This window comes from Manis pentadactyla, chromosome 8, assembly GCF_030020395.1.
Source record: "Manis pentadactyla isolate mManPen7 chromosome 8, mManPen7.hap1, whole genome shotgun sequence".
Classification (NCBI taxonomy): Eukaryota; Metazoa; Chordata; class Mammalia; order Pholidota; family Manidae; genus Manis; species Manis pentadactyla.
Window position 1 is genome coordinate 71,571,528 of NC_080026.1, and position 25,221 is coordinate 71,596,748.

The 25,221-nt window shown below is 42.1% G+C and overlaps 1 protein-coding gene and 1 pseudogene across 2 annotated transcripts; one reads left to right on the forward strand and one right to left on the reverse strand.

Annotated features, from left to right (window-relative positions):
- Positions 1–2,957: 2,957 nt before the first annotated feature.
- LOC118931511 (CDK-activating kinase assembly factor MAT1-like) lies at positions 2,958–6,592 on the reverse strand (annotated as a pseudogene).
- A 10,486-nt stretch (positions 6,593–17,078) lies between these two features.
- Positions 17,079–23,849, forward strand: TMEM254 (transmembrane protein 254). Of its 2 annotated transcripts, none has more exons than XM_036924078.2 (4): positions 17,079–17,241; positions 19,097–19,200; positions 19,395–19,454; positions 22,196–23,849. In XM_036924078.2, the coding sequence occupies exons 1-4, from the start codon at positions 17,152–17,154 to the stop codon at positions 22,314–22,316; spliced, it is 375 nt and encodes a 124-aa protein (XP_036779973.2). In that variant the 5' UTR covers positions 17,079–17,151; the 3' UTR covers positions 22,317–23,849. The 2 variants fall into 2 exon arrangements, with proteins under 2 accessions (XP_036779973.2, XP_036779972.2); XM_036924077.2 differs by lacking the exon at positions 17,079–17,241 and adding an exon at positions 17,454–17,627.
- The last annotated feature ends 1,372 nt before the right edge of the window (positions 23,850–25,221 follow it).

Consider the following 25,221-nt stretch of genomic DNA (forward strand, 5'->3'; position numbering starts at 1 on the left):
AAGCATGTCCAATAAAGCTATTTATCATCTGTATTGAAATATACACTCCATATATTGGTGAATTTGGCAAATTGGTGATTCAGCAAATTGGCTCTGAGCACACTGGGTTTTGTTGAGATGACCTTATGTAAATTTCCCATTCAATTAATTGTATTTTCTCAAATGAATTTTAGCCATTTACTTGCTTCTTCCATATTACAGCACTTAGTTTACTGAAGTATAACAATGGTAAGAATAATAGCTAACATTTATTAAATTTTTACTTTATGACACCTCTAAACTAACTAGTAACCAAGCATATATTTTAAAATACAGTGTCCTATAGGCCAAATTACTGCATAATCTAATCATCATTATTAGAATTTGACGTTTTTTTAGGCAGGAAAAGCACTGTTCCCTCTAGATTTTCACCACGCCCTACTGGATTATTTCAGCCCCCTTCATTCATTTGTTAATTTAATCCTTGGCAGAGATTTCTGTTTGCAGACCCTGCGTGCAGAATCTCATACTTTAAGCTAAAGATGGTAGATTGTATTAAAACATTAAATTATGCTGCTGCTAGTAAATCCCTATTGATGTGTCTGTCATCAGAACTATACTGTGCCCAGCCTGAAGCCAGGACTGTATTTGTCTTATTCAGAGTTGTATCCCAGATCCTAGAACTGTGTCTGACACTAAATGGGTTGTGAACCTAAAGAAAAGTTATCACTATATTAGGGAGCACAAAACTATCTAAGACCTAAGGATTGAATGTTTCATTATGTCCCAAAATGGACACCGAAGAAACTTAAACTTTCTAACTGTATAATAATATAGTGGTAGGAAGCCAAGGAGACAAAGTTTCAGTTGAAGCTTCTGGAATGTAGAAGAATCACAAGGTGCTTGGGTGCTTGAGATTGAAACAATGTAACAATGTATTCCCCCCACTGGGACTCAGTGGTATGGGACAGCTTGTTGATCATAGTCATGGAGGCCCATTAGTTTACAGTAGGGTATCTGGCTAACTTTTACAGAGATAGATTAAAATGTAACCAGCATTCTGGATACACCTATAATGACCTAATAGCTCCCACTGCAATGGTTCCTGGGTGCTGACTCCCCCCCTAACCTTGTAATAAATGTATAAAAGGCATAGCTGTGCTGTGCTCTGGGCTCAGCCTTTGGACAGGAATCTGCTGATTCAGGGCTGGCACTAATAAATTCTTCTTGCCAGTGTCTCGGTGTCCCAACTCCTTGTTCATAGTTCCTGTGGTTTCTGCAACACTATCGATTAGGTTAAAAGCTAAACAAAATTGGCCATCTGGATTCCTGCTAAAAGATAAACAAGAAAGTTTGATCTTCCCCTTAATTTCCTTTGGTGCCAGGATGTGAGGCAACTCTGTTCTTTGCCTCATATATCTTACAAATGAAAGGTACCCCTTTGAAGTATCATTTTCCATGGATTTATTTGATTTACAGGTCAAATACCAGATATTTTCAATTATTATAGTTTTTATAGTGTGTCTTGATACTTGGTAGGCAAATCTTAGGTGAAAAAATAGTACTCTATTTTTGCTTTATTTTGCACACCTCAAATTGCCATTAAGATTGAACATCCTTTGTGGCCAGCATCGAAAAGACTAAGAACAACAAATGGTGGTGAGGATGTGGAGAAAGGGGAACCCTCCTACACAGTTGATGGGAATGTAAGCTAGTTCAACCATTGTGGAAAGCAATATGGAGGTTCCTCAAAAAACTAAAAATAGAAATACCATTTGACCTAGGAATTCCACTCCTTGGAATTTACCCAAAGAATACAACTTCTCAGATTCAAAAAGACATTTGCACCCCTATGTCTATCGCAGCACTTTTTACAATAGCCAAGATATGGAAGCAACCTAAGTGTCCATCAGTAGATGAATGGATAAAGAAGAAGTGGTACATATATACAATGGAATACTATTCAGCCATAAGAAAGAAACAAATCCTACCATTTGCAACAACATGGATGGAGCTGGAGGACATTATGCTCAGTGAAATAAGCCATGCAGAGAAAGACAAGTCCCAAATGATTTCCCTCATTTTTGGAGTATAACAACGAAGCAAAACTGAAGGAACAAAATAGCAGCAAACTCAGAGACTCCAAGAATGAACTAGTGGTTACCAAAGGGGAGGGGTGTGGGAGGGCAGGTGGGGAGGGAGGGAGAAGGGGATTGAGGGGTATTATGTTTAGTACACATGGTGTGGGGTATCACAGGGAGAACAGTGTAGCAGAGAGAAGGCACATAGTGGATCTGTGGTATCTTAATACACTGATGGACAGTGACTGCATTGGGGTATGGGTGGTGGCTTGATAATATGGGTAAATGTAGTAACCACATTGTTTTTTCATGTGAAACCTTCATAAGAGTGTATATCAATAATACCTTAATAAAAAAATTTTTTTTAAAAGATTGAACATCCTTTGTATGTCAATACTTCAATTAAAAAAAAAGAAAAAAGATTGAACATCTTTTGTTTCTTGGCCATTCAAGTTTTCCCTTTTGAGAATGCCTGATTCATATGATTTACTCATTTGTCTATTACACATATTGACAATTTCTTCCTTTCAGGTCTTTCAACTTCATGGTGCTTTTTTTTAAAATATAAAGTCTAGCTTTATTTTAAAAAAGATTTTACAAGTCTGTCAACTTCAAGCATACATAGGTGAATTATTCATATCTTCCATCAGATAAGGCTTAATGTTTTATTCCCTCTCAGAAAAACATAAGTAAAAAATAAATTTTTCACAAATACTTATGCAGTATATTACTCAGGTTAGTTTTGAAATTTTCTCTTTATAAATACTTTAACACAGCTGCTAGTTAAGTAGTCCTGTTGTGCAGCTGCACGTGGCTATAATTTTACAAGTCTGCTTTACTTGTGCTAATTCCCTGGTTTGGCTCCAAGGTCCAAATCTTATATAGGAGAAAGAAAGGTTAACTGGACTGCCAGAAAAGCCCACTGAATGCATGCTGTAGTGCTCGGTGACAAGCAAGAGAAGTATAGTCTCCAGCAAGGTCCTGTGGAGAGGCAGCTCTGACATGATTTAAATACCCAAGTCTTCCTAGCATCTCAAACTCAGGAACGTGTGGTCCACATGTCTCTATTTGCAGTGGTTGGTATTCATACAGTGTTTCTTCTAGTTTTTGAATAGGTGCCAATGAAATATGCTGACCCATTTTGATGCCTGTGGAAAATGTCACTGGTTTTATAGGTTTAGGTTTCTCAAGCTGCATTTCCAACTGAGTAGATCTATCTTTATTTTGAGCCCAAAGCAGAGCAACAGGGAGATCAGAACTCTCCAGTCCATCTAAAAATGCCTGATTATTCTTCCTTTTTAGAATCTGCTGCAGTTGTTCTTTTTTTTGTATAAAGTCTCCTTTGTTCATTTTCTTGTCTTTCTATCTCTAAAGCTTCTTGCAACTCTTCCTGTTCCCGAATCAGCTTGAACTTGTTTTTCTGAATGACATTTTTGTGTTCCTTTTGGTATATCTCTGTTTTCTTTTTGGTGTTGTCCAAATCCACATCGTTGGTCAAGTTGAAAACAATTTCTTCCACTTCTTCCAGGAAATCATTATATTCTCTCAAACTAGGAAAGTCTTCACTTTTATTGTATATCTTTAGCACTTTTTTCCAAATCTCAACTTCCTTGTCAACAGTAGGATCTTCAAAAAGTTGTACCTGAAGTTGCTCTTTCTGAGTGGAGTACCACACTCAGGACAGATTCTGGCTCCTCTCACAAAGAGTAAATCCACACAGCTTTCACAGCTTACCCATCAGCCCTGTCTGGGTGCCCACCTCTTCCTGCCCCCACCTCTCTCCACGACCTGAGGAAGGGGGTCGGCGGGGGCGAGGGGTGGAGGAACTTTATGGTGCTTTTGATAAGAATGAAGTGTTTTTTTTGTTTTTTTTTTGTGTGAGGGCATCTCTCATATTTATTGATCAAATGGTTGTTAACAACAATAAAATTCGGTATAGGGGAGTCAGTGCTCAATGCACAATCATTAATCCACCCCAAGCCTAATTTTCGTCAGTCTCCAATCTTCTGAAGCATAACAAACAAGTTCTTACATGGAGAACAAATTCTTACATAATGAATAAGTTACATAGTGAACAGTACAAGGGCAGCCATCACAGAAACTTTCGGTTTTGCTCATGCATTATGAACTATGAACAGTCAGTTCAAATATGAATACTCATTGGATTTTTATACTTGATTTATATGTGGATACCACATTTCTCTCTTTATTATTATTATTTTTAATAAAATGCTGAAGTGGTAGGTAGATACAAGATAAAGGTAGAAAACATAGTTTAGTGTTGTAAGAAAGCAAATGTAGATGATCAGGTGTATGCCTGTAGACTATGTGTTAATCCAAGCTAGACAAGGGCAATAAAACATCCACATATGCAGAAGATTTCTCTCAGAACAGGGGGGGTGAGGTTCTAAACCTCACCTCTGTTGATCCCCAATTTCTCACCTGATGGCCCCCCTGCGACTGTGCCTGTCTTAGGTTGTTCCTACCTTGAGGAATCTTACCCGTCTCTGGCTAACCAGTCATCTTCCGGGGCCATACAGGGAAATGTAAAGTTGGTAAGTGAGAGAGAAGCCTTATTGTTTGAAAAGGTTAGCTTTTTACTTCTTTGCATATTTATGCCCTGTGGCTTCTCTGCCCAGCATTTGTCTTGAGGTATCTTTACCACTTGGAAGAATTATGATACTCAGTAAATTTGATATGAGGCACGAATTCTATTTAAGGGTTGTAATTATGAAGGAAGAAGAAAAGCTATAGAAGTAGCAGGCAGAAGAAAACATGGGAAGATTGATTATTTCTTTGACATATCTTCTTGTAGAGTAACTTCAGCATGTATAGGTTTTAAGCTACTACTTAAATTGTGCACACACATTAACATAATAGGAGTATAGTTACATAACCAAAGCATATCTGTAATTACCAGCCATCTCCAGTGAAACCAAGAAAACCAGTTAGGCACCTTAGGCATTTGTGAAAACTTATCTATGATATGGTGGATATTGTCCAACTAAACTTGAACAGTCTGCGAGAAATCAAACAAATTAAAACAACCCATTCCTGGGGAATGTTCACATCCCTTATGCTCTTTTAACAGTAAATAGTCTGTAGTTGTAAGATTTTGGAGTGCTACAATTTGCACTTCTCCTAATTCTTGGTTGAGTTCCAACAGTATAGGTCCAGTCAAATTTGTTGTTTTACTGTATGCACAGGCCAGCTTAGATATCTCCTTCATTCCCATGGCAAGTCCAGGAGCTGGTGGGATGAGTGCATCTACAGCTGTAGCAGTGCATGGATCTTTGTTGGGGTTTTTTGATGATCATCTTCTGGCATGAGTCTTCCAGAGAAGAATGAAGTTTTAAGTTTAGGGGTGTTAGGGTCTGGAGTCGACCACCTCTCAGATAGACAGAAGACACTCACGATAATGCAAGTCACACAGCGAGGTTTATTTCCAGCTAGCTGGGGTCCAAGTATCTGCCCGACGCTGAGGGTTTCAACAAGGACCCCAAGCACTCAAAGCTAAGGAATTATATAGCATTTTCAAAGCACTTAACTCACAGTAATTTTTCAGTTACATATTATTTTTAGCAGGAGCAAGATAAGACCACTCCTCAACTAGACAGAGTGGTGTTGCAAGATAGGGGCTAAGCAGAGCAAGATAAGACCACTCCTCAATTAGACAGAGTGGTGTTGCAAGATAAGCTGACCAGGGCCGCAACTGCCCACAACCCGGTGTCCTTGATTAATTTGTTCTTCAAAACTTGTTTATCAAGCCTTACCCAGTTCCTCCTTTCCTGAGTCATGCACTCAGAAAATGGATTTTCTGCCCTTAAGATGGCCATTCTCATGCTAACTCATTCTTACATTCCCCCCTTTTTTTGTTGTTACAATGAGGAATCTTGCTCACTGGTAGGGTAGTTGTAGGGGCTCTCAGGAGGGGCAACTTTTCGTATTGTTGTCTCAAGAACAGGAGTTGGACGGTATTAACATGGTCTTTTACAAAATTAATAAGCTTGTCTCAACCTAGTTTTGTTGTGCTTCTCTTTTTCTCTTTCTCTTACTTTAGCCATGGATTCTTTTACTACTCTTGTATGATCAGCTTCTATCTTGGAGTACGACTTTGGATAGGGAGGTGAGAGATTTTTGGAGAACATGAAAAAAACTTAGGGGTGTGGACTTGTTAAGTGGTCTCTGAATATTAAAATTAACTTAACATAAAGAATTTTCTGCCTTGATTTCTCTCCAGGACACTGGCGCCTGGGTCCGGGAGTATATCAAAAGGCTGTTTGCCTATCCCCCAAGATGGGCCGAGGCATTGTCTACTTGCTAAAGAATCTTGCCTCTTGAACTTCCTGGGGGTTAAATTGCAATCTTATCTCTAAGATGGAATTCTCCCTTCCCTTTACCATGCCATCTACAGCTGGGTCTGCATACTAAGCTAGTTGCTCAGTTTTGCAAAATTACCCTGTCAGGTCCGAAGGAGGAAAGACAGCACACAGGTCCGGGCCTTTCAGCATGCTAAAGTGAATCCTCCACATGGTTACGAATGATTAGCATAACAAAACATATGCTACTCTTCTTTATCTGGGGAACACCAATTGATTTCACTGAAGAATAATTCCAGAGCTCAATGTTTAACATAGAGCTTCAGCAGGGGGGCCTCCCTGCATGCAGCCACACTGCCCTGACAGCAAATATCTCGCTCTGCCCCCTCCAGAGACCCTCACCCTACTCTGCCTAAGCCCACGGTCCCTGTCTCATTCTCCCCTCTACAGATAGAGACTCTAGCTGCTGCTAGGGAAAGGGGCGATGACTGCTCTGGTTGCTTCATGCTGAGAGGGGGCGCAGTAAGGGGTGCAGCCAGGTCTCCATCACTGGTCAGTTGAGAGGGCCTCAGAAGATTGGCACCTTCACTCCAGGTTCTATTTCCACTACTATTTGCAGTTTTGTGGCTTCTAGGCAAGACAGAACAAATTATGCCATTAAGTTAAGTAGCAATATCTGGAGTTGGACCCCCCTACTCTGGAAGGACAAGCCTGATAAGACCAAGAATGCATGGTTGAATATGAGAACTAGAAACAGCAAAACTCTAATTGTAATGATAAGAGAAAACTAAAACATCTGGAAAATCATAGCCAGATATTTTGAAGAAGCCTGAACTCTGGATCTAGTCCATGTCTCAATGACCAGTACTAGGACCCAGCATGGACAAGGCTGCACTATTGAAACAATACCCCTCTCTAAAATCACCCTCATTCTCACTAGAAGTAACCAGATTAAGAAAATAATCAACACTTGGCTCTATTATTTGCCTAAGTGCAGCAAGAAGAGCAATTGATTACACAGGTTCTTTTAAATGTGCTTTGCTGGAACTTTTTGCAAGGAATTTCAGATCGAACTTTTAAAGGCCACTTGTGGCCAGACAGCCAAGCCAGACTTGCCATCAGGTTTTGCCTGCAGTACCTGTAGATTTGGGTGAATTCCTCTCTTCCTGAGGTTCCTGCACCTGCCAGGAAGTGACCTTCCTTACTCACCTGGTAAGGCTGCTGGGAACTCTGTAAGCAAGGTACCAGGCCAGTTCCTCCAAGGGGCTTTGTTGGCTTTATAAAGTCAATCTTAGTTCCTTAAAGCTGTTCATATCCGAGTTTATGCACGTGTCTCTCAAGTAAGACATTCTAGTTAAAGCCTTGGTAATATAACTTGTATTTTTAATTGGTCCTCTTACAAGGAAAGCAGGTTCTTATTGAACTTATGCAAATAAACATACTGCCATGAAACATAAAAATACTGAAAGCTTTTAAATTCTTGAGGGGTCAGGTAGAGAGAAAGATAAATGTTTCAATTCTGCTTATAAAGGTATTGTCATTTATGAAACTGTTGTCAGTCAGCTTAAGAGAAAAAAACTTTAAACACTTTATCAGCAACACTTGAAACAAAAAGCCACAAAATCATCTTTCTTAGTTTACTTAATCTTTGTAACCAGTACCTGTTCTGCTGAAATCTAGTTCTTTACTAGTTTAGGAGTAATAAAACAGTGACTATAAATGACAAAAAACTTACAAATGACAATGGTTAAAGATCTGATGAGAGCTTACTATAAGACAGCTGACATATGGAAATTTTGACATTTTTGTAACACAAAACATTCAGTACCAAAGTTTAGCATCATTCCTCTTGACAGTGCTTCCCAGACAATTAAGCAGGTAATTATATATTAGATAAATAAGCCAAATTAGCCAAATACTTTCTCCAATGAGAAAAAGTTCCTCTGACATGTTCCAGGGGCTTTCTGGAAAATATCAGTTAACTAGAAGTAAAAACACCTTTTTTTGAATTTGATTTTGGGAAACTGTCAGAATTTTTTTTTTTTTTGGCACTTCCTTAAATAAGATTATAGGTTGCCATGAAGCAATACTTATCTATTTAACCAGAATGACAACAAAATACCTCAAAGGCAAATGCAAAAGGTTACACAGTTGTTAGCAAAGTTTAGCTTTTAATCTTTTAATAGTAAGATCTTATTTTCTTAAATACTCTGACAAGCTCCTTGAAACTTTAAGCATGAGAAACTGCTTTGATAAAACAGAACTCTTTGCAATCTTTCAATATTAAGAGCAAACTAACAGTTAAGAAAACAAAATTCTAATTTTGCTGTGTACTTGATACTGAGACTCATTTGCTTTAATTTTATATAGCATGACTATATTAAATTCTTCCATAAACTTTCTACAACTTTCTTTTTACATTTAGGTTCTTCTTTAAATAAACAGCTGTACTTTAGAACAGTTGCTTTCTTTTGTCCTCAATAAAATGAATTTCCATTCTTTATACCTTCTATTACTTTAAGCAGTTTTAATTAGAACTTAAAACCATTATTAGGTACTTTAACTTTCAATGAACACTGAAAAATAGGCCACTGTAAACTGTTACACTAGCATTCTTCAGATTGATACATCTATGAATATATATTATCATTTTTGGAAATGTGCTTTACAGCACAATTTCTCATTAGGCACAAAATATGTCTATATAACTTAGCAAATTTTAAGAACTTTGATTATCACAAAAATTCTCAGGCTGTTTGTATATATATATATACACACACACACACACACACACACACACACACACACACACTGTTATACATTAATACAGTATTATTATTAAGATGTTTATTTGTTACACTTGTTTACTTACTTTTAGCAACCATGCTAGATTACTTACAAAACTTTTACTAAACATTAGACAAAGTCAAGTTTTAATTTAAGCATTTTCTTGAAATGTTTAACAGACAACATTAACTCAAATGACTTTAGATAAACTTAGGCAGCTGAGAACCATAAGGACATGTCTATTTCAGTTTAACTTAAATTAGCATTAATGCTTAATATTTTCTATTAGAATTCTCTGGAAGTTTTAGAATGCCCAATTTTTACAAACACTTATCTTTAAATCAATTTCATTAATACCATCTGGAGGTAGAAAAATCTTTGCTTAGACACACAAACATACAGAGACATAATGACTACAGTTAGCAACACTCTTCATAAAAAGAACATATACACAGACAAACTGACACAGAAACTTGAGTTACTGATATTGAATTGCCTTTCCTTTTAGCTTATTTGACTAAAAGTATCTTAGTTTTCAAGAATATACTCTACAGGTGAGCAGTTTATATAACTGGGTTAAGGTTTAGATGGCCCCAGACTAACGGGGCGATGAAGGCTCTGAACTGATAGGTTAAAGGAAAGAAGTGACACACAGCAGCAATTCACCAGAGAATTCTGCTTTATTAGAGAAAGGTGCTGGGTTATATAGGAACAGGCATGAGCTGATTGACGTGTCACTTCTACGGGGCTGGTGGCTATTGGCTAGGTGCTGGGATTGGGATGGGGGCGAGGGGTGATTGGGCTTCGGGTGGCGCCGGTGGGAACCGAGGACCCGGAAGAGAAGCAGGAAGTTCGCCATCTTATGTGTGGGGGCCCTTCAATAGGGACTGTGTGTGTCCAGGGGGCTGGAAATGAAATGCAAGTACAATTCTAGCACCAGTCATTTAAAGCCAGGCTGTATTGCAGAAGATACATTTCTTTTGTTTCAGGGTCTGGGGATCAAAATTGCTCTCAGTTCCTCAGAATGCATGCCAGAGGCATGTCTGGCTTTAACCTTGAAGAGGATGCTCCCATCTGAAAGAGAGAGAGAGAAAGACAGGTGTCCAGCACCTGGTCAGCCTCTGTAAGACCCAACGGCCTTATTCCGGTCTGCGCTTCCCCCCCAGTGAAGAGACGAAGGCCACTGCAGATCGATGCAACAAGCAAGAGGTTTATTGTTATTCCAGCTAGCTGGGGTCCAAGTGTCTGCCCGACACAGCGGGTTTCAACAAGGACCCCGAGCACTCAAAACTAAGGGTTTATATAGCATTTTCAAAACACTTAACTCTTAGTAATTTTCCACAGCTGCACATTATCTTTGCAAGACATACATCCTGGGGTTAAGCGAGAGCAAGATAAGACCACTCCTCAATTGTTAGGGAGGTTCTGCACGATAAGCTTGGTATGTAGGATTAACTGACCAAGGTTAGCTGACCGAAGGCTACAGCTGCCCCCATCCCGGTGTTCATGATTAACTTGTTTTCCAAGGCCTTACCCAGTTCCAGGTTTTTTTCTTTAAAGTCACAACTTCAGAAAACTGCTTCTAGGCCCTTAAGATGGCTACTCTTATGCTAACTTATTCTCATTCTTACAACTCTCTCTGTGAGGGCATCCCCTTGCTTTGGAGCTTAGGTAATAGTGGTCAATCACCTCCTCTGCCAGGCCTACTGGACTTAACCACTCCTTACTAGCGTGGCCTGCACCTTGCCTTGATTCTCCTCTTGCCTTCTCACTCAGCAAGAGTTGCCTCGGAGCTCTGGATTTAGTGGGACCTTACTAGTGTGCTCTTACTTAAGCCTTTTGGGAGTTACCCTAGTTTTCTCTGCACCAGCTTTCCTTGAGAGCCCCCTGCCTGTCTGATAAGTGTAGGGACTGTGTGACTTCTTCCTGCCAGAGCCCTGAGCTAAGTTACAAGCCTGTCTTGCTTTTCCAGGGCTGTAGAAAAGGAAATGCCTAGCCCCAGGACGACTGCCCCTAAGGAAAGGAGATCAACAAAATAGAGTCATTTACATGTTGGTCTCAGGTTTCATCTTGATTACTTTACAGACTTCATTTACATTACACAGGAGAAAGTGGTGCAGGCCTAAGAGGACTGCTTTGAATGGAGAGCAAGGGAATTTTTGCTAAGGCCAGAAATAAAGTTCAGGGACTGTCACAGACATTTAGGCGGTGGGGGGGGGGTAGCTATACTCTCAAACACCAGTTTCTGCCACTGCCTGGAAATTATCTTGCCAGTCACCCACTATAACAAATCTGATCACTGAGACAAGAGTCGGGGGTCATCTGCGACTCCCGCATAGGCAGCAGCCTAGCCGGAGGTTCACTCAGCACCGTCAGATCAATCAGCTGGAGCTGAGATCTCAGGACCATTGTCTACTAGTCTGGTCTGCTCTTGGAGTCCGCGGGAATGATAGGGAAAATTTATAAGGACAGAAACCTAGCGGTGGGGTGGGTGGGGGGCTCCACGCTGTCTCGCACCCCTCCTTCCTCAACATAAACAACACTACAAGGACAGTAATTTATGAAGTGGCTCCCCTCTGCCTCGCCACCCTCCCCAACCCAAACAAACAAAAAAACAAAAAACACTCCCTTGGTTTCCCCGCTCTGCCGAACACAGGTTTCCAAGGTTCACTCCCAAAACTCCCTCCCCCTTGCCTGCTCGCTTGCTGTGCACATAAGACTGTTACAAATAAAGAAGCAGAAAGGTATAAATTGCTCCCTTTTAACATTTGGAGGAGGAAAGTAGGAAATTGGCTTAGCCATTCCCCGACATTCCCGTCCGTCCAGAGGAGGGGGTCAAGGAGCCGCAGACACCAGGAAACCTTTCACCTGAGACTTACGACTGGTAGCTGATGCTAATCGTCTTTTAAGTGGCTAATGGGTGCCCAGACACATTTTTATGAGATAAAAAGTGCAGCATTTAGTCAGGAATAAGAGCTAAGTGTAGGTCTCTTACCTTGTGGCGGTGAGCATCGGGTTCCATGAGATTGATGAAGTTAGAAGGTGTTACTTGAGCCTGTCTCATTATTATTACAAAAGAAGCCAGAAAAAGACAAGGGACACAAAGCCAGCAAACATACAAATTCAAACCGAGTTTTCTAACACCCACTGGCCGGTCAGTCACACCACATCCACAGGCGCTGTCTCAGTCACACAACGCACAGGATCCTTACCTAGCCGTCCAAACGGCGTCCAATGCGGATGTCGTTCTGGTACCCTTTCATCGGGGACATCTCCCACGACTTTCAGTAAAGGAGCCCCCCAGGGTCGTAATCCGCTCCTTTCCTTTTTGCGAGAATTCTCAACTGTTTCAGTCTCTCTGGTCGAGGACCTGTTTCAGTCTTCCCCTCTTGGAGGTGGCCAAACCTCCTTCCGCGGCTTCTGAGCAAACCTCGGTATGGGTGGGGGGGTCGTCTGTTTCCCTGAGGAGGGGTCTACAGATCCTGGACGAGCCCCCAAATGTTAAGGTCTGGAGTCGACCACCTCTCAAATTGACAGAAGACACTCACGATAATGCAAGTCACACAGCGAGGTTTATTTCCAGCTAGCTGGGGTCCAAGTATCTGCCCGACGCTGCGGGTTTCAACAAGGACCCCGAGCACTCAAAGCTAAGGGTTTATATAGCACTTTCAAAGCACTTAACTCACAGTAATTTTCCACAGTTACATATTATTTTTAGCAAGAGCAAGATAAGACCACTCCTCAATTAGAGTGGTGTTGCAAGATAAGCTGACCAGGGCCGCAACTGCCCACAACCCGGTGTCCTTGATTAATTTGTTCTTCAAAACTTGTTTATCAAGCCTTACCCAGTTCCTCCTTTCCTGAGTCATGCACTCAGAAAATGGATTTTCTGCCCTTAAGATGGCCATTTTCATGCTAACTCATTCTAACAGGGGCAATTACATTTTTGATCTTTTCCTCAATGGCTTTTAATTTTAGTATCTTGCAAAGAAGTTTCTTCCCCCTCTCTCAGAGGTTGTAAAACTCTTCTCCCGTATTTTCTTAATTGTTTTCAATGTTTTGGTCATTAATCCATCCAGAGGGGGAAAGAGAGAGGAAAAATATAAAAGGAAGAGATGTATTTCTGCCAACCCAGGCGGCATGGCAATATAGTATACTTAGAAGATAAAGGATTTAGCTATCTCCCTCACATGTGCAGAAGTTAGATAGAAGACAGAAACCCCTTCTCAATCTCCAGTTGACTATGGGTTCCTTACGGATTGACATAACTACTTACATCTGAGTAGAGGAGATCTTGTACCTTCCCCTGGATTTCTTATGTGTGTATGATGGGATAATGGTAATGGTGGGAAGGAATTTGGTTCAGAGACGCAGGTAAGTCAGAGTGAAAGGTAAGGAAGAAATTCATTAGAGCGAGAACAGCAAGGAATGGCAGCTGCTTTGCACGTAGCAGAGAGCAAGGAAGAACAGAAGCAGGAAAGGAGAGCTAATTGAACTCCTGTCAGGCATAAGGCAGATCCCTTGCCAATTCCTAAAGCTAGGGTCACCCAGCGTCCACTAGAATCACAAGGCCTAGGCCTGGGAACTAAGTCCCTACCACCCCAGGATTTTGGGAAGCCGCAGAGCATGGGATGGAGTGAGATTACGTTCTGAGAACTTCTCAAAGGCAAAGAAAGGAGATTTTCAGGCAGGCTACTAAAGAGCACGATTGTACAGCTGCAGTCCTGTCCATATCACCCAAGTGACGGAAACTTGCAAGCCCAAATCAGAGCTCTTGGAAGCCCCTCCCTGCTTATCTGGAGTAGAACAGAGGGTGAAGACTTGTGCTTAAGTCTGAAGAATGGAATGAAATAGCAAAGTGAAAAAGAAGCTTACCACTGGAAGAGCACAGACACAAAATGTAGTAAGTTGAGCACTAAGAAGTCTTTATTTAAGGCAAGGAGTGCATACTCGAAGAAAAGGAAGTGTGGGAAACCTCAGAGAGGAGATGCACTTAAGGGTTTAGGGTCTAGGGTTTTACAGGGCCTTTGGGTAGGGGGTCAGCATAAGGCATGATGTATACAGGTGATTTATAATTCCTTTGAAGTTTTGTTTTAAGAATAGGATTATTTAGGTAATGTGTTGTTCCAGATCTCAGCATTCTTTATCCCTATAGGTTTGTTTACTTTTCAGAGGTCTATCTCCTGTTCTGGTTACAAAGTTACTTAATTGATTAAGGGGCTTGAAAAAGAGGAAGAACAGCCTATATTAAGTTAAAGAATAAACCGGGCCTATTTAGCAGGCTAAGTAGATTTTACAATGGCATGACTCACGTCCCATTTCCCTGCTCAATCTCCTGGGGTAGGGCAGAGAAATATGATTGACAATGTTTGGCCTTGGAGGCCTGATCTAATTAGTACAATGAAGACATGGGCTGCACTCTGATGTTTTTCTTTATCTGTTGAATTGTTTTTTATCTGGGTAATATCCGGACATTCCAAGTCACTCCTGGCCTTTGAAATTTCAACTAATTAATTACCTCTGTGAGTCCTTTCTGACTTCTGGTTTTATCTCGTTAACTCTTTTAGTCCCTTTAAGTGGGCTTTACTAGCATTATTTTCTCTCCACCCTGCTCATGTCTGTCTTTCTGCCCAACAGTAAGACCCCTTGGTTATGGGCTGTAACACTCTTTGCCACCATAAGGGGTGTAGGGATGGGGAGGCACAGGACACTGAGTAGCTGGGCACAGAGCGTGATGGTGGCAGATATGGAACTAAAACCTAGCTTCCCATACTCCTTTCATCCAAGCCATTTTGCCTCTCCAGCAATTTTTATCCTAACAGGAGTTATTCCTCTAGTAGTTCCCTCATTGCAGATTTAATACCTGAAGAGAAATACTGAAAAACAGTAGCCTAAAATTAGGGAAGTTCTTTAAATGTTTTGGTAAGATAAAGGCTTGGATCAGAACCATAGTTGAAGAATATTACTCTATCATTTGTAGAAAATTTGATGAAGGGATTGCATGCAGGTTGTCGAAGTGGTGGAACATAGGAGGGAATTACCAAAAGAGACGGCAGAAATTAAACCATGGTTTAATCCAGAAGGATGAGATATGTTACCCATTAATAGAAGTCTTGATGGCTGACTACATATAAGGAGAGCCAAAGGGGAGAGTCTGGGGGTCTAGAAGGAAGATGTTATTAACATAAATGGGGCGGCTCGGTGAAGATTGACTCTCTGGATAATAGTGGGCTTCTTGTCTTTGAGGTGTGGTGTGATACCCAGCCAAGGTGACCAGCAGGCAACTGAAGAGACTGTTTTATAAGAGTCATCTAGATGGAGGTAAAAGTTGAATCTCAAAGGTCTTGTAAACACAGATTATAGGAAAAATCTGTATCTAGCAGACAAGAAGTAAAAGGAAAGCTGAGAAAACAGAGGTGTTCAGTCAGGGAGGAGAACAAAAGGGTGCTATGATGAAGAAAATCAGGACTAAGAAAAGCTGTTTAGCACTGGTAACCCTGATACTGGCAGGCATTCTGGTTTATCTGGGAAACGGATTGTGTCACATATTCCAGAACTCATTCTTTAAAACATAGCGGAATATACTCATGTAAAAAAATTAGGAAACAGAACACTGCTGTTTCCATGTCAACTGAAGTTCTGGAATTATTCTACATCTCATATAGCGTGACCTTTAACAGTGTGGGAAACACTCAATTACCTCCTGGTTTCCACTATTCCTTCTTACTTAACATGACTTTGGGTGCTTCTCTGTACTGTTTCCTCTTTCAAATGTAGGCCAATAGTCTACTGAATAGAGTTGTTTTGCAAATGAGCTAATCCTTCTAAATACAGTACTTGTAACATGAACATAGTGCTCAGTAAGTATCAGCTATTGCTTTAACCCACTTTTAAGGCCCACTTGAAACAGTATTTCATCAAGTCTAATCAGAACTTTGTCTCTGTGGGGACAAGCACTGTCCTGTTTATAATCTTTATTCCAGAATAACCATATGTCCACATGGCCCCCTTCTTCTGAGTATGGGAATTGAATTATGTGGTATGTTGATGGCTGAGGTGGCCAAATTCAGGCCCACCTTATCTACAGTAACATTTTATTGGGAGACAGACCCCTCTGACCAAGGTTTTGTTCCTTGGGGCGCTGGTCCCACAAGAATAATCCCTCCTAGCCTAGCATGCAGTCTGTCCCCTTGCCCCACATAAGCAGTGCTCTCCCTATCCAGGAGACCAGTGTGCATCCTCCTCCAGCTGGCTGCTCCTGGATTCTCTATATAAATCCTCATGTCTCACATGGCTACTCCAGGTCTTTCCTTCATACTTCTCCAGCCTTTCTTTTCCCATGGCAACTTGCGCAGGTAAGCCTGGGATTGCATTTGTGATCAACCTCCTATGGAGCACTGATGATACAGCTCTTAAGCACAGGGCTTGGCACCTCCTCTGAAGGCTCAGTAATACTAAAAATGAACTAACAAAATGCTATAGACTAGACAGTATTGTGAGTGCATTTATTAGAGGTAATGATTCACTTAATCCACTCAAAAGTTGAGGTAGGAACGGATATATCCCTATTTTACAGATGGGAGAAATAAGCTTATGCAAAAACTGGCAGAGCCAGGATTCCACAGACCCAGCTCATAGCCGCAATGCCTTTATGGTTCAAGGCATCTTTACTAATGAAGAGGAAGAGCATTGTTTCTCACAGGTGCAGCAGAACCAAAGTTCAAAAATTATAGACTTGAGGTTATTGGAGGTGTAAAGCATCATCTATTCCAACACTTTTATCTTAAGCCCGGAAAAGCGACACTCAAGAGAGGGGTCTCCCTTGCAAGACGACGACCAGCTCTCAACAGTGCCCGACCCAGCTGAGTCCCTGCTTAGGAGTGGGAGGCGGGAGAAGGGCGGAGCGCTAGCCGATGCCCCGCCCCGTCCCTCCTCACCACGCGGGTTAAAGTACCCCGCTGCGCACTGGAGCTTCTGCTGCAGCCATGGGGAGTGCGGCAGACGGAGAGGCGTACTTCCAGAGAGGCAATCTGTTCTGGTTCACGTTCATCACCCTCTCCTTAGCCTACTACTCGGTAAGGGGAGTAGCCAGTCCGGCGAGGCGGGCGAGCGCTCCATTCCGCTCAAGACCCACGCCTGCAGGCGGAGAGGTTGCGCAGGCGCAGCCCCAGCCCCTGCTGCCGCGCGCTTGAACGCGAGGGAAGAGGACTGGCTGTGTGAAGAACACGCCGGCGTGCTCGTTTGCCCACACCTTTCGCCGGTGCTTGCGGTCCTGAGAAACCGGTTGCCCAGGGTTTCCTTGTGTAGGGACGGGACGGCTCCCCACCCTTTCGACTCAGTGTCTAGTCCTCCCAAGATGGCGGTGGCGAAGTCCGAGGCGGGCAGGGCCGCTACCGCATACTTCCGTACAGCCAGACCTTGTCTCTCGCTGATCACCGTCCTGGGGCTCGGGTATTTCGGGGTGAGCTGTAGGGCGGGGCGCAGGTGTTCTGGCCCGCTGTGCCCCGGTAGGGCGTGGAGCGCCTTGGGAGCCCGATCTCTCGCCGGGCGGTTGCCTGGGTGGCGGGAGTAAGCGGAGGTTCGGTGGGCTGTAGGAATGGTTCCTTTAGAGTGTTCCTGCCCCTCGTTCTCTTACCTGCACGGGTATTGCGACTTAACTGCGTCTGCGTAGAGCTCACCGAGCGGGGAAGCCAAGTTGACAGCCCAAGTCAGGGTTGGGCATCCGAAGCAGAGTGTTTGAGGCAGGTCGAATTGCTTGGAAAGTGGGGATAAACCTAAAGTCTGGGTAGGATTTAATTGATAAGAAGGGGTAGAGAGGATATAAATGTTCTGGCGTAGGTGTGGAATCAAGAAGATGGGATCTCTGCTGAGAACAGGAACGACTTTGTCTGGAGACGGAGTTCGTTTTAAGGATAACAGGAAAGACGCCTGAAAAAGTAGGTTGGGGACTAAGTTGGTATAATTTTGAAGGAAGGCAAAGCTATTTGGATATTGCCCGGGAGGTTCTAGAAATAGGTGATTAGAAGTGTTTATCATGTCCACAACGTTGTTGTCAAATCTGATCACCTTTGTCCTGATTTCCCCATATGTAAAACGGAGGTGTTGAACTGCAGGTTTTCAAAGGTGCATTTCTGTGCTATGATTCTATGTCTCTTGAGTAGGTAGACTATACATGGGGGAGAGCTTTGGGGACTTGAGATCGGTATGGTGGAGCAGGCAGATGCTGCCCTTTCTATTCCCCTTGGTGATGTTTTATGCTTTAAATTTTAGATGTGTAACACCACAGTTAGAGAGGTGTACTGCCCTTGGCCGCGCTTGGTAGTACTGCCCTGCTCTTGACCTGAATGGAAGTGTAAATATTGGACTGCTGGCACTTATTCTCAGAAAAGCCTAAACTGGCAGAAGTTACAACATAGAGACAGAGGGAAAGTTGATGAGATTACAAAAACATCATGTGATTAAGTAGTTGCTGTTAACACTTCACAAACCTGGTATCACTTATTTTCCAGTTCTGTGAGTCATTCCCAGTTTAGAGGTGGAAAAAAGTAAGAGGAAGAGATTCTAAATTAAATGGGGGTTTTGCTCAAGCATAGTTTCTACAGTAAAGAAGCTAGCCAGGACACATAAACTCTTAAAATTTGTTAATAGTCTGTATAAAATAATGGTTTAGGTGGAATTCATTAAGAATAGAAGTCATCCAACCTAGACACTGAGTCTAATAACCACATAGGTTCCTCAGCATAAATCTCCCACTAGGATAGCTTTTAGAAAGTACAGGTGGAGAGTGGAAGCCCAGATGACTTAATTCAGAGTTTCTTTCGTCTGTAGTTGTTCTTGGAGAATCAGGATTATTTCATAGCCTCTCTCAAAAATAAACATTTGCCGATTAAAGTAACCTAATGGTATTCTGTGCCTGTGGTTCTCTTTCAGTGGATTGTCTTCTGGCCGCAGAGTATCCCGTATCAGAGCCTAGGGCCCCTGGGCTTCTTCACTCAGTACTTGGTGGACCATCATTACACCCTCCTGTACATTTGGTAAGGACAGCTGCAGAAATGGAATGTGGACAGTCCAGCTCCAGTCTCACTGCTGACCTGGAAGGCCTGCAGTTGCCTTTAGATGTCAAAGAGTGGCACTAGTTCACATTAAGGCACCTTTCTTTTTGAGTTTTCTGTGTTAGATTGTATCAGCAGACAACCATCACCTTAAACTAGGCTGACTTTTGTTTCAGGTATTGGCTTGCCTGCGTGATTCACATGGGAGAGGCCTTTTATGCCATGGTATTGTGCAAGTAAGTGTTTTTAATAGGTCCTTGTCACTTTCTCTTCTGATATCTAATGTAAGTTGAGAGCATCCACATTTAAATAATTCATGCACTTGTAGGCTGAGAGCACTCTCAGGGTAGAACTGAATCCTCATGGCTAATACTGAATTTAGCCCAGAAGGAGTACTCAGTAAATATTTAGTGAATTAATTAATTTCATTTGTGTTAGCTTATCACTATTTTACATCATTTATATGATTTTTCTCATTTAAAAAAATACTCTGTATGGCCCCAGTCAGAACAAAAGATTAGGAGGCTGCCTTCTAGTTTGAAAAAGAACTAAGTTACTGACCTAAGCCCATGATGGTTTCTCAATTGTAGTTTCACAACTGAATTTACCTGAGGAGCTTGTCAGACTACATGTCCGGTTTCCAAACCCAGAGATCCTGATCCCATAGGCCTTGCTTCAGACATGGGAATATGTTATTTTTTCAAGCTCATGGATAATTCTGAGATGCGATGTAAGCTTAAAGCCCTTTGATTTGACTTTACTCAGCAGATGCCAGTGTAGCTTAATAGTGTGTGAGAGTACTAAAATCACTTCTCTTTACATTTCTACTTTATGTAAGCGTATACAGAAAGTATGGTATAATTAAAGAGATGGTTAGAGTAATGCCAGATTGCTTTGCAATTTTTTTCTGGTCAAGATTAGCTATCCCCTCTATTACTGTTATATTTCTTCTAGAGGTGGAAAATAAGGTATTTTATTACTATTTTGATATAAAAATAATATTTATTGGGTGCACACTATGCCAGGCATTGCCGAGGGCTTTAAACAGATTATGTTACTCTGTCTTCTGGTTTACCAAACAAGCTGAATTTTCTAGGAGAGGAGCAGAAAGCAACTTTATTCTTTCTCACACCTCTCCAAGTAAACTCACCCTGTGGATTATTGATGTCTGCCTCCCACCATAGCCCTGGATGAAATCTGAAGTGGTTCCATAGGTTTTCCAGGCACTATCTGATATTACTCAATCTGTTTATTAAAGCTATAAACCTCTATTTAATTCAAGACATCTGCTCTTACCTAGCTAGGGCTCAGGAGTCTGCTGTGGGGAAGAGAGTGTGTATAATTTCTCTTACTCTACTTTTTTGCTCTATTCGTTTGCAACAGCTGATTGTGGCCCCTTGGGCTGGTGGGAGAGTTAGGGGAAACAGGACAGTCTGCCTTGTAGTCAGGCAACTGGGTGCTATGGATATTGCATGCCCAGTGTTGGCTCTTTCTGAGGGGCCCTGGTGGATTTTTGAGAAACCACCCATCACTGGGGATTTCCCCGCTGCAGTTCCCTTGGTTCCTTCAGACATCTCTTTCAGCATACCGCTTGCAGTCTCCTCTTGGGATCTATGATTGGGTGAGGAGGAGAATTTTTCCTTTTATTGAGATCTCTCCTATGGGATGGGGTCCATTTTAAGCCCATCCATGCTAGTGCTCTTCCACAAAATCTGTATAACTCATGATAACTTCTTTATTCCTCCAATAGGGTAAATCTGCAAGGAAGTATAGTTCCCAGTGCAGCCATATGTCTTTTGATCTCCTATCGGGCAAGCTGTCCCAGTCTTCAAACTTTTGAATCAGCTATGAATCCCTCCCCCCAAATCCAGGGAACTCATGTCAAATTCACCAGGTAGTTCTGTTGAAGTTGTTTTTGGGCTTGACTTATAGTAGGAGCTATAGCACTAGTACCTCTTTCCAGTGGCCTCTTCAGCCTCTCAGTGAAATCTTAGCTTGGAAGTGTGTGATCCAGCCTCTCAACTTAAAATATGGGAGTATTGACACCTATTTTGTTACTGGCATATGGAGCCTCTCATAAAACCAAAAGATTCAGGTTTAACATTCTGCTATCCAGTTCTTTGAAGGGTGGAGGGAGAATAGGCATAACAAGGCCAGGCCACTATTATGTTCTTGAAATCTTTTTTTTATGGCCTACCATGTTACAGTATATCACTGGTCACTAAAATCAGAATAAATAAGTAAATTTAAGTGAATGAATTGATATATGAAGACATGTAGTGCTTTTGTAGCCTCCCAAATCCTACTGTCCGGTGATGAAAAGAAATTGGTGAATTCCTTTTAAAAGTAATCCACATGAGACTTACTCATACACAGATGAGACTGTAGCAAGCTATTCACTTCAACTAGGTCATTTTATTTTGAGCTTTATTTTCAGCAGTTCAGTTTGAATGGCTGTCTAAACAGGTGTTTATTATTACTATGTGCCAGGCCCTTTACTAAGCACTTTGTGTATATTATCTTATAAATCATCTCAAAACTTGGTGGGAATATATACTATTACTGTTATTTTTCAGATGAGGAAACTGATTCTGAGAGAGAGAGAGTGACTTGCCCTAGGTCATAGTTGGTAGTTGACCAAGCTAGGTTTGTCGTCAGAACACTTGCTCTAAAGCCATTACCAGTGCTTTTTAACTCTATTCACTGATTACCATCATGTGAGGAACTGTTTTATAATGCCATGCCCTAAGCAGTAAGCAGACTGCTTCTCAGGGAATAGTGTACCATCCTAAACGCACAAGAAAAATGAAAATAAATGAACTACCCTTTCAAGTTAAGGAGCTGGAGGAAAATGACAAACCCAGTGAAAGTAGATAGAAGGAATAAATTTTTTTTTTAATGGAAGACAGTAATTTCTATAAAACCGTAACAGTAAAGTTCTGGTGGTTAAATTTTTCTTTCTTTCTTTTTTTTAAAGGTCTAAAGGCATCACAGATGGTTGGGCTCAACTACTCTGGATCCTACAGACTTTGTTGTTTGGGATAGCATCTCTCTCCATCTTGATGGCTTACAAACCGAAACGCCAAAAACATACTTAAAAGAAGATATCCAAAAGATTTCTCTATACTTTGACATTCAACTTCATCTTTTTGGGGGGATGTTGTATTTAGAGAGTTAAGACCCTTTCATTATTCATATTCTTTGACACACTTGAGTTTGTGTAGGTAAACTGTCTTCAGACTGAAGTCTGAGCTTGAGTAGATAACAGGCAAAGACTTTTGCTTTCCAGTTCTGCAGAGTAACCTTTTGGCAGAGGGCTTCCAGCTGCCTCAGGGTCCTTGGCTGTGTTGTCGCTCTCCCTGTCATCTGCTTTACCCGCTCAGTGTGCTTGTCGGTGCACCTCTGCTTCCACCTTCTGACTAACACTTCTCACCCTTACCACCAGCTTAGCTGTCCTTTCCCCCAACTTTTCCACCATTCTGGACAAAGACAGAGTGACATTTTCACAGCACATCTATTCCACACATTTATTAGGCATCTGTGAGTCACGATCTTATCTTCTCAAATTTCCGTTTCTCACACTATGGAGAAAAGTAAATGCCTTGAGCGGGGCAGGCTGAGCCGTTACACAGGAGCACAAAGAACACACTTGAGAACCCAGAGGAGAGGGCTGGGGAATACCTTCCCTGATCCTGCCAGCCAGGAGTGGTTCTTCCCTCCATGTGGCCCCTGGGACACAGTGCTCTCTAGTGTGCGGGGGCTGATGGCCACTGCTAGATTGCTCCTTCAAGTCAGGACCACATCTTAGATAGCTTTCTTTTTTCTTTAGTTCCTGGCCTATTACCTTACACATGGGTTCTATCAGTGTTAATTAAACAAAGGAGGGGAACTCTTGATTTCTCTTTCTACTTGTTCAGTATTTCAATTTTTACATGAAAACTGGAGAATCCATTCAGTGCATCCTCTTCTTAGGACTGCCATGCCTGGGAGTGCTGCCTTTCTGGTGGGAGCCTGTATCCTTTTCACACTCTACTATTCTTGGTCACTTTCTCCAGACTCTGGAGATATCTCCCTCTAGCTCTGGCTTACTCAAAGATTCCTGTTCTGGAGGATTTAATTGGCCAGTTACTACCTCTCCCATTCACTTGGTTAAACCTTACGAATACTGGCTGGTTGGGGCAAGGGGTTCATTGAGTCTGTCCCCTGACCTGGGTAGAATGACTTGTCACCATTCAGGCTTTTTTCCTGGAGGACTGCCTGCTTGTTCTGTAAGGCTTAGACCTTAATTTCCTTCCATGAGTAGGTGTGTTATTTTAAGTAAACATTTAGGAGAAACAGCCCACTCCCCAAAAAGAGGCCCCGAATAGAAGCAGCACAACCCTGAAAGATTATAGACTATGAATTGATTCTGAAGGCTAATGATTTCTACAAATCTGTCTTTCCCTTTGTTATTCTTGCAAGTAAGGGGTTGGTACGGAAATAGATTTTTCATGTACTTAAACATATTGAAATCCAGCCCAATTTTTTAAAAGCATGGCCCTCTTCAAAGAGAAGTAATGACAATAATATTAAGGGGGACAGGAACAATATGTCGGATTATTGAATAAAATGATATGAATTATCTAATCGAATGCTTTTTTGAATGTCAGTTTTGATATATTACCACACATTTGATTCTACTTTTTCTCAGATGATTATGGAATTATTTGTATAATTCAAATAACAGGGTTCCCCACTCCCCTCACGTACTGGTACAGAAATGCCCTAGTTGTAGGGCATGTGCTCCTCATTCCATTTATAGAGCTGCCCTTAGCTTTTGGGTCTTCTAGGCTACTGGAGAGTGTTTATCCCACACTTGGCACAAATTCTGAAGCCCTTACACCCGTTGGTACGAAAGGGCATCAGGTGGGACTAGAATGACACGTGCATCTGCCTTTACTACAGCAAAATGGGCAGTCAGGGCCATGCAGGCCTTAAGTGTGATAGACCCATCAGAGCCCTGTGAGCTGGATGTTCATGTGACTGAAGACAATTATGGCTGGGGTCTCTGGCAGCAGCTTGATCGAATTCACCAACCTATTGGATCTGGTCACAACTCTGGAAAGGGGCAGAGGTACAATGCACTTCGATAGAAAAACAGCTGGCAGCTGTGTATCACACCTTGCTGGCTACAGAACCCATCACTGGAATGACCCCGATAAAGGTAATAACCACCTATCCCATCTTGGGGTGGGTACAAGATGACCCAAAAGCCAAGGAGTGGTGTGGCACAAATGCTCACACTGGCCAAGCAGGGTGCTTACCTATAGAGTGTAATGCCCTCTCTAGGAGCCTCTTAAGTGAATAACTCCAATGCTTATTGGGGCCAGTGGCATATACTAGTGAAAAGCAGGAAGAATTTACTTTAGAACCATTAGTAACAGTCCTTATCAGGAGGGAAGAGCTCCTATACCCAAAGATGCATGGTACACAGATGGCCCCAGCTGTGGGCAGCCCCCAAAATGGAAGGCCCTAGCTTTCCATCCTAAGACTGAAGACAATGTGGATGGAAGATGGTGAGAGGAAGAGCAGCCAGTGGGCAGAGTTGCAGGCTGTGTGGCTTGTGATCAGCCAGGAGCCCTCCCCTATAGTTATCTGCACTGACAGCTGTGTTGTCTTATCGGGGCTTGACCCTGTGGCTACCAACCTGGTACCATGCCAACTGACTGGTTGGTGACCGACCCCTTTGGGGGCAAGAATTGTGGCAAGACATGGGTCTGTGGTGAGACAAGAACAATTACAGTATACCATGTGACACATCCTTTGCCACTGGCATCCCCAGGAAATGATGAAGCAGATATTGGACCAGATATGTTGGTTAGAAGGAAAGCCTGCCTCTGATGTAGCCCAATGGTTCTATCAGGATTTGTTGAATGTGGGGCAAAAGATAATGTGGGCAGTAGCTTGTTGGTGGGGCTTGCTTTTGACCTTTGAAGAAGTTAGTAGAGCTCGGCAGGAGTGTGT

Coding starts and splice junctions, on each gene's coding strand:
- TMEM254 (XM_036924077.2), top strand. CDS start 17,523: ATGGCGGTGGCGAAGTCCGAGGCGGGCAGGGCCGCTACCGCATACTTC. Junction 19,201..19,394: donor TACACCCTCCTGTACATTTG/GTAAGGACAGCT, acceptor CTTTTGTTTCAG/GTATTGGCTTGCCTGCGTGA. Junction 19,455..22,195: donor TATGCCATGGTATTGTGCAA/GTAAGTGTTTTT, acceptor TTTTTTTTAAAG/GTCTAAAGGCATCACAGATG.